This window comes from Coenobita brevimanus, chromosome 75 (assembly GCF_032717465.1).
Source record: "Coenobita brevimanus isolate Jiangsu-jjx chromosome 75, ASM3271746v2, whole genome shotgun sequence".
Lineage (NCBI taxonomy): Eukaryota > Metazoa > Arthropoda > Malacostraca > Decapoda > Coenobitidae > Coenobita > Coenobita brevimanus.
In genome coordinates this window covers 3,070,001-3,080,000 of record NC_137028.1, presented here as the reverse complement: position 1 = coordinate 3,080,000, position 10,000 = coordinate 3,070,001, and the positions used below count along the sequence as shown (strand labels likewise).

Genomic DNA, 10,000 nt, shown 5'->3' with positions numbered 1-10,000 from the left:
CAACCATTACGTCTTTACTTTTACTCTTGCAACTGATATTTTATTATTATTACTCGTATTTTATTTTTTTATTATTATCTATTATATCATTACGCGGACGGTAAATACACATACAATATAAACAAAGCTAATTCTCCCACCACCTACCCCCCCTGGCCCTGACCTATGGACGAGGCTCCGGAAATATCCCCCAACGCAGTCTCCCCTCCCATCCCTCACAAACATGACTCTTCTCATTATTTTCCCCTGGCTAAACTCCCTGCCTCTAACTAACTCCCACCCCTCCACCAGATCCCTCCCCCCCCCCTCTACCGGATCTCCCCCTCCCAGAGAAAGAGAGAGAAAAGGGATGGGAACCATCTCCTCTTCCTCAACATATTGACAAGTACCCAGAAACATATACGTACCTCTCAACAGTGTCCCTTCCTCCCATCCTTCACACTTATGAACATAATATACACCACTTCATATTACCCTCTCTGTCTCTTGTCTGTCTGTCTGTTTCTCTCTCTCTCTCTCTCTCTCTCTCTCTCTCACACACACACACACACACACACACACACACACACACACACAGCTACAAAAACTCCACGTACAAAAATCTTCACCTAATTCTCTCGTATCAACAACCATAGGGAAAAATATGTCTCCCTCCCCTAGAGCCTCTCCCTCATCCACTACCAATATGACTCAACGCTTCTTTACATTTCACCCTCGCAGCTCCATCCCCTCTACCGGATCCTCCAAAAATATAAACAAGCAGGTAAATAAATAAATAAATCATACGAGAAAGAAAGAAAGACAAAAAGGAAGGACGGAAGGAGAAAAGGAAGGAAAAAAGGAAGGAAAGGAGAAAAAAACAATATTTACATACCATATATCACTCCAACGATCAGAGCTGCCCCCCCCCCCCTCGACAACTCACCCTGCACATCCCGAAACTTAAAAATATATCTCAAAATATTTTCTTTCCATCCATCACTGTCCCCTGAGATCTCCCTCTCCTTCCCCCCTCAAAAAAAAAAAAAAAAAAAAAAAAAAAAAAAAAAATACTGGAACCTATATCGAAAAGCGACCCAGTCCATATGCTCTCAATACCACCACCACCACCATCATCATCATCATCATCATCATCATCATTATTACTAACATCATCATCATTTCACCTCTTTTTTCCAGTTCACAGGTGGGGTGAGGTAGGGTTCAGAAAGCAGCGAGAGAGAGAGAGAGAGAGAGAGAGAGAGAGAGAGAGAGAACTAATCAACAGCACGCATAATGAAATGGGCCATATACTAATTCACTTACCATTCAATCCCCTGCAACCCTGGCTCTCCCTTTTTCACTCTCATAAACTCCACATCACACTCCATCATATTAACAAAAATCTCTAAGTCACTACGATAAATTTAAGTCTGACGGGACACTACGACATTAAATCTTAAATCCTACAAAACACAATAAGGTTAATTATGCCCGTAGAGAATAAATACTCCTAACAGTTACACCTATCACCATACACACCTCTCACCACGCCGATTTACACCCACAAGTATATCCCTAACACATCTCCCCTTCACCAATCATTCCCTGCATCCCCTCATGACAAACCATCAGACATTCCACAGCAAAAATTATCCCGTTAGAGAATTTCACTTTCCCGGTAACTACCTCCGAACCAAACCCTCACACTGTCGCTTTACATCACAAAATAAAAATATCCCAAATGGCTTTCCATCTCATTAATCATTCCTCATACCCTTACAGCACTCAACACGCCATTACATGTCACAAAATTAATAGTATCCCCCCAAATTACCCCAACACCAAACCCATACCATATCGATTTACACACACACACACATATATATATATATATATATATATATATATATATATATATACATCTTAACAGTCTCCCTTTTCATTAATCACCTCTAGCACCCACAAGACACAGCAACACAACCACCTCCCCTCCAAAAAAAAAAAATAAATAAATAAAAAAAAAAAAAAAATGTTATCCTTGAACCCAGACTTCCATATCGATTTATACTTCAGAATAATTATACATCCTTCACATCATCCCTCTCATCGGTCACTTCTCACGAGACACCAATACCACCATCGCCAAAATAAAAAAGACTCTGAAATGTTGTCCCGTAACCAGTCTTTCAATATCGCAACACGCTCCCCAAAACAGAAAATATCTTAACATGTCTACCCCTAAATCAAATTCTGTCCCTATCATCCCCTGCATCCTCCCGAGACCCCATCACACCGACACACATCCCAGAATAGAGGCCATCCTAAAATACGACATCTCTTTCCCATCCATCAGTGTCCCTCTTAATTACGTCCCTCACCTCGACCCAAGGAGAGCGCCGTCCCCTTCCCCCTCCTATACCCTGTACCGCCCACGACCTGCTCTTACATAGCCGCAATATCGGTGAGCCCTGAACACCACAGATAGATAGATAGGTAGGGGAACAGACAAGCAGACAGACAGCTATACAGATAGCTAGATAGACACATAAACAGATACAGACAGGCAGACAAAAAAAAAAACACGATTATTACGAGGTTAATTCTCATCGTCTCGACTTACAATTCGACGTAAAACCCTCTTGAACAGCCTTCCATTCACTCATTCCTTCCCCCTTCTAGCTTAATGACACACACACACACACACACACACACACACACACACACACACACACACACACACAATCTGTCTGGATGTGTCTGGATGTCTGCCTGTATGACACTCTCTCTCTCTCTCCAAAATAAAAATCTGAACAAATACAGTAACCGCTTCCCACCCATCACTGTCAACGTCCTACACTCCACATCCGTCACCCTTTGATAGCCTCGGTCCCCTACTGCCCTCATCCCCATTACACACACCCACCCACGCACGCACGCACGCACACACACACACACACACACACACACACACACACACACACACACACACACACACACACACACACACACACAATAACTCTCTCTCTCTCTCTCTTTCTGGGTCTGTGACTACTACAACTACTACTACTACTACTATTACTACTACCAACAACAACTTCATAGCTCCAACTCCTTAATACGCTATGCAGAAAAACTCTCACGCACTCCATCTTGCCTTTCCATCATTACTACTTTTGATTTTACCCTCTCAATACTCACACCTCATACCCCACAACCACACCCTCTGAAAACCTCGCCTCTTTACATCCCCCTTTCCCATCCACACAATACAGACACATACTCTCACGCACCCCAAAAAATAATGACCTCCCGATACAGGGTAAGTAATGGGACACACTTTCACGTACCCTAACAATAAAGATCTCCCGAAACAGAGTAAGTAAAGAAGCACACAAAAATGAAGAATAAGGAAAGAAACACTCTCGTACTCCCACACAGAGTTAACAGGGTAAAACAAAACAAAAAAGTATCCCCTTCCCAGCTATTTGCGATTCTTACAGCCCACACCCACATCTTTACCTCCCCCCATACCTCACACTTCACACCCACACCCTTACCCTCCCCCTCCCCCACAGTCACACACCACAGCCTCACCCCAGACCCACACCCTCCGCCCTCTACAACTCTCCTCAATAAAATCAACCACACTCCCAAAATAACAATCTCCCTAGAGGCTCTCCTTCCCATCCATCACTGTCTCTTGCTCTTAATCCCGCACTTCACACCCTTACCCGCACCAGCACACCCACACACCCACACCCACATCCATACCCACCCACACGCACACCTACACATACATCCTAACTCTACCCACCTCCACATATTTATATTCACCCACACCCACACCACATCCACACCACATCCACACTCACACCAACACCCACACCTATGAAAGCCTCACCCCGTCCCGCCCGCCTTGCTTCCCAACGCGCAAAAGCCTGGACCCGGATTTACAGATGCGGACGCGAGAGTGCTTTCCTTTTATGGTGGAAATTTCGCCTCTGAATCCGGGTCTAACGAAACCAGATTCTAATGTAGCCACCGTACCACACACACACACACACACACACACACACACACACACACACAGTTTCATAAAGGCGAGCACCATGTCATTAACTCTCTGGCATCAAATTACGAGTCTTGCATTTATGGCTAAACCCAAACGATTGAGTCAGCTCTGAGAAACACCCCACAGGTGAAGTATAATTAAAAAAAAAATCAATTACCGCTGTAGCTAAGTATTCTCATCATTATGGCACAGCTGCACTCAGTTCCAGGATATACTGTGCCTTAGGGACAAAAGTTTAAGATGTTTTGGTCCCGAACATGCGCCTCAGAAAGTCTCACTCTAAGCCCACCGCTGTGTTGTCAGACTGGGGATAGCCATAAAGGTCACAGGATTTTGTCCGCTAGAGGAAATAAGATAAAAATATGGAAGAATCATCCTCACATACGAATTTTGTGTTTAATGCGAACATACATGCGAACAAAATACATCCATATGGTGAACTAACGTCAGTGTGAAAGCAAACTACATACATGATACGTGGGTTAAGCAGAACAATGAGTATACATTTTGGCGTCAGTCCTTTGTAATATACAGCGAAAAGCAGCTTAGGCATTTTACACAGGCGAAAGCTGGACGAGATTGTGAGGATGAGGGGAACTTCTGCCTTACGGAGGATTAACTATGCACACATTCCCCCCCCCCCCTCTCTCTCTCACCTGTTCCGGGAGACCCAGATGCCTGGCCAAACGAGCAAGGGTGGCCAGGGCAAAATCCACATCTGCCGAATTATCCACAACAGGGGGAGGGGCGGACGGGGCGTCTGTAGGGGTCGCAGGGGGGTCGCAGAAGAGGTGGCAGAGGGCGGCAGTCACCAGGCCACAGTAGGCGAACCTTCCAGGGTCGCTAAGGGCTTCACTGAGCGGCTGTGTAGGAACCCCTGGAGCGGAGAATAAGAGGGTTGAAGTGACTTGGTAAATTTCGTGACATCTCTTCCTTAGCTATTAAATTGTTCTGCGCATTACACATATCCCCTATGTTATTTATGCAATCTATGTCATTACCAACCCATGAATAACATACGAGTACAAGAGAATGGCAAAATGTACTGCATTGTACGCACATTAAACAGCTAAGGAAGAGTAGATAAGCAGCCTCCAACACTAACGCGATTACGGAGGCTAGAAAACAGCTGCATTCATGGAGGGGCTAAACACAACTCACACACGGAGAGGGCTAGACACAGCTGAACACATGGGGTGGTGGCTAGGCACAGTTGCACACATGGCGAGGGATAGACACAGCTGCACACATGGTGGGGACTAGACGCAGCTGCACACATGGAAGGGGACAGACACAGCTGCACATATGGAGGGGCTAGAGACAGCTGTACATATGGAAGGGACAGACGCAGCTGCACACATGGTTTCCTCGAGGTCTACAAGCTCCGAGAACACCAACACAGCACCACAGCCTAACCTAAATTAATGGGCCAAGTTTTACGGCTGGCGTAGACTTTTTTCCTTAACACACAAAAGCATCCACACACACACCCCTAGTACACCGGGAGTATTGAAATATGGACATAAAACAGCGCTGACCCTCAACTCTAACAATGTGTAACCTAGACTATACAACTAAATTAAACTGTTTTACGCACTACATTTTTATCAAACCTTTTCACTTCTAGCGCACACTCACACGCACGCACACACACACACACACACACACACATTATCTAAGCGATGTAAGGGTATGGAGGGAGGGCACCGGCAGGAAAGAAGTTGGGCTGGAGTGGAGGATGGAAAGGTAAAGGAGCTGAAGGAGGTAAGGAAGGAAACTGAGGTGAAGGAGGGAGGGAGGGAAGGAAGGAGAGAAGAAAAAGGAGGTAGGGAAGAAGGTGCGAGGTCAAGGGGAGGAGTGGAGGGTTTTAGGTAAGGCAGTATGGAGAGAAGTAGGGCAGGGAAAGTGGGAGAAGCAACGAGATATGTTAAGAAAAGAAACATGAGGCTAGTAAGCTGTGAAATGATGTGACGTGAGGTACAGTGAGGTGAGATGAGGTGAGGAGAAGCGAAGAAAAGTTTAATGAAGTTAAGTGACGCAAAGTAAAGTTAAATGAAAGACGAGATACGATAAGGTAGTGAGGTAATGAACAGCGAAGTGAAGTGCGGTGATGTAAAGCAAAGTGAAGCGATGTGCAGTGAGTGAAGTGCTATGAAATGCAGTGAAGCCATGCGTTGTGAAGCCAAGTGATGCAGTGTAGAGCTAATGGAAGACAATTTGAGATAATGAACAGTGAAAAGGAGTGAAGAAAAGTGAAGTGAAGTGAAGTGAAGTGAAGTGATGTTAAAGTGAAGTGAAGGAGAGGCCGAGAGATGCCGAAAGGAGGTGTCTAAGGCTACCGAGAAGGCGAGAGGTGGGGAGGGGTGGGGAGGAAGGAGTTACGGCAGAGAAAATTAGATTGAGAGAGAGAGAGAGAGAGAGAGAGAGAGAGAGAGAGAGAGAGAGAGAGAGAGAGAGAGAGAGAGAGAGAAATACAAAGGCAAGAAAAAAGACGGGCCTTCCATTATAACCGTGTGTGTGTGTGTGTGTGTGTGTGTGTGTGTGTTTTCCGCGTATTATTAACTCTGACCTTTTGTAGTCTCTTTGATATTTCAAAACATATTATACACATACAACAAAAACATACTCGTTATACATAATACACGCACATACATACACATATACACACATGAATCGATTTATATGTCCTACGTAACTTTAATCACACACAAACACAAACACACACACACACACACACACACACACACACACACACAAACTCTCTGAAACATACATATACATATATACATACACACTCACTCTCTCTCTCTCTCTCTCTCTCTCTCTAAGCCTTACTCTCCTCGGCGTTTTGTAATAGGATTATGTATTAGAGAGAGTGAGAGAGAACGCAGTCCAGTAAGAGGTTATGTGAGGCACGTGAAGAGAGAGAGAGAGAGAGAGAGAGAGAGAGAGAGAGAGAGAGAGAGAGAGAGAGAGAGAGAGAGAGAGTGTGTGGGTGGAGAGTCTCGTAATACGGCATAATTAAGATTGGAATAATTTTTGCGCTGTTGTGAGTGACGTCAAGAGAGAGAGAGAGAGAGAGAGAGAGAGAGAGAGAGAGAGAGAGAGAGACGTAGGAGGTATTGTAGTATGGCATTAAGTGGGGAAAAAAGGGGAGGGAGCAGAAAGGAAAAAATTAAGAGGCTTAGAGACTGAATAACAAAGGGGAACGAAAAGAGAATGAAAGAGACGAGGGGAGGGAAGGAAGGGGGAAAGTGGAGGGAAGGAAGGGAAGAAGGGGAGACAAGAAGGGAAGATGGGGAGACAAGGAAGGGTAGATGGGGAGGAAAGGAAGAATAGAAAGAAGGGAAGGAAGGCTAGAAGAGGATGGAAGGAAGGGAGGAAGTGGAGGGAAGGAAGAAGTGGAGGGAAGGAAGGGAAGAAGGGTAGGTAAGGAAGGATAGAAGGGGAAGCAAGGAAGGGCAGAAAGGGAGGAAAGGAAGGGTAGAAGGGGAGGGAAGGAAGAGAGGGAGTGGAGAGAAGAAAAAAAAAAGGAAAAGAGACAAGAGGAGGGGATGGGAGTCAATGGAAGGAAAGGCGAGGGGATGAGAGGAGAGGGAAAGAGAGGAGACAAGAAGAAAGGAGACGTGAGAGGAGAGGAGAGGGGAAGAGAGGAGAAGGAAAGGAGAGGAGAGAAGTGAGAGAAAGATCACAAGAAGTTTAAGAGGGGCCGAGATAAAACGTACGAGAGGCTGAGAGGAGAGGAGAATGAGAGAAGAAAAGGCATGTGATGGGGTAAGAGCAAAGTGTAGATGAGAGTCGAGATGAGAGACAGAGTGCAGATAAGGGCTTGAGAGGGATGCTGGGATGTGTGTGGGGAAGTAAAAGCGAGCAGAGGAGAGGAAAGGTACACAGGAGTTACACAGACAGAAGGGGACATGAACGAAAGGGTGCAGAGGAGAACTGAAGACAGAAGAGAATATGAATACAGATGTAAAGAGTAGAAAAGAGATGGTGAGGAGACTAGAGGTGGAATGCAACTGAAACAAGGGCAGAGACGACTGGAGCGGAGAGAGGAAAGGAGAGAAAAGAGGGAGAGAAGAGAGAGGAACAAGCGGAGAGGTGAGAGGAGAGGAGAGGGAAATAAGAGGTGCAAAGGAGGCAAGCGACATTATAGAGAAGTGAGTTAGAGATGAGAAGCAGTGTTGAGGCTAAATGAGATTCTGAAAGGTGTGCAGGGAGCGACGGAGATCACAAGAAGGCAGGGCGGGTCGAGTCCAGTGGGGATAGGATGGGGTGTGGGGGCTGGGTCGGGTCGGGCAGGGTAGTGGAGGTGTCGGGTGGGTTGGGATGGGTTGCGTTGGGATGGGAAGGTCTAAGTTGGGATGGATCTAACTGGGTTGTATCGGGTCACGTTGGGTCGAGTCGGCTTGGGTGGGGTGGGTCGGGGAGGGTCAAAGTGGGCCGGAGTCGGGTCTGGTTGTGTAACGCCCCACCCCCGGGACCAGCTGGCAGCTTGAGGCATCAGGAAGGATAATGACGGGTGGAAATGGGGGGGAGGGGGAGTTGAGGAAATGGTACAGTCAGGAAACTATCTTCCAAGGTAGTTATTCAAAAAGTTAACATAAAGACTCCGAGGACGGGGACCCACTTTTCCATCCATCTACAGTATCTATCTACCTAACCAGACGCCGTAATCCCTCCTCATCTCCTTTACTAACCAGTTATACACACGTCCCTCAACTCCCTTCCTATCTCGCAAAAGAAGGAGGATGGATTGCAGTAAGGTCAACTTCTGCAATCCACCAGGTTTATATTTCAGATGAGCCTGGGATTGAAACGACCACTATTATTATTACTACTACTACTATTGCTGCTGCTAAGACTACTACTGCTACTACTACTACTATCCCCTCCACTACTATGGTCCTCTCCTATGCTTAGTAAAATCATCTGGTGGCAAAAAGAATAAAAAAGACGCACTCAGTCTTGAATAATAAAGAATAGAATCGTAAGGTGTTAAGAGGAACCCAAAAAGTTAAGTTTCGTCCAGGGGCGAGATGGGGTAAGAGGGGCCGGATTGTGTGCCCAGGCGAAAGAGTATAATGGGGAGGAAAGTCGATACCAGGGAGGAGAGTGGGGTGTGTGGGGAGGTGAGTGGGGTGGGAGAAATGAGAGGAGGTGAGTGGGGTACGGAAAGTGAGGTGAGATGAGAGAGGAGGGAGAGGTGAGGTGGGGTAAGTGGGTGTGGTGAGGTGAGGGCGTGTTTAGGGAGGTTGTGTGTGGTGACGTGAAGAGGGGTGAGATTTAGCGAAGTGAGTATAATGTTTAGCTGTGATTCAAATTAGACTTTCCCAAGAGATGTGACAAGCATAAAACTGAAAGGTGAAAACGACATGATTCCTACAATATAACGGTGTCTAGAAAACGAAGAAAAAAAAAAAAGGACATAAACACAGGCGTACACATCAAAGAATGGATATAGATAAACTGACTGGATCAATGTAGATAGGGAAACACATACACATCTACATACACACGCAGATACGCTATACACTGCTCATGTACTCGAAAGCAAAGAATGTCGCACTGCATCACACACACACACACACACACACACACACACACACACACACACACACACACACACACACACACACACACCGTAAATTCCAAAAACAAACACAGTAACTCATTCCAGTACACACACACACACACACACACACACTAGGACTCTCTCTCTCTCCCTTGCTTCCGGTGGCCTACATTAATCTCCGGAAAATGAAACTTGAATATTTTATAAAGAAACTGCAGTAGTTTTACGTACTTTCCCTACCTCTCTCTCTCTCTCTCTCTCTCTCTCATAATACTCCCTCTCTCTCCTTTTCTCCCTTCCTGTTCTTTCTTGCCCTCATTCACTAACTCTCTTTTTCTCTTTTCTCTCTCCACATATTTCCTCTCCCCTCT

The 10,000-nt window shown here is 45.8% G+C and overlaps 1 protein-coding gene across 1 annotated transcript in view; it reads right to left on the bottom strand.

The window, feature by feature from the left end:
- Positions 1-10,000, bottom strand: part of LOC145407989 (transmembrane and coiled-coil domain-containing protein 4-like) — a 68,395-nt gene that overhangs the window by 42,718 nt on the left and 15,677 nt on the right. Inside the window, exon 2 of the mRNA XM_080278792.1 lies at positions 4,711-4,931. Within this exon, the coding sequence (XP_080134918.1) occupies positions 4,711-4,931 (221 nt within the window). The remainder of the gene's footprint in view (positions 1-4,710; positions 4,932-10,000) is intronic.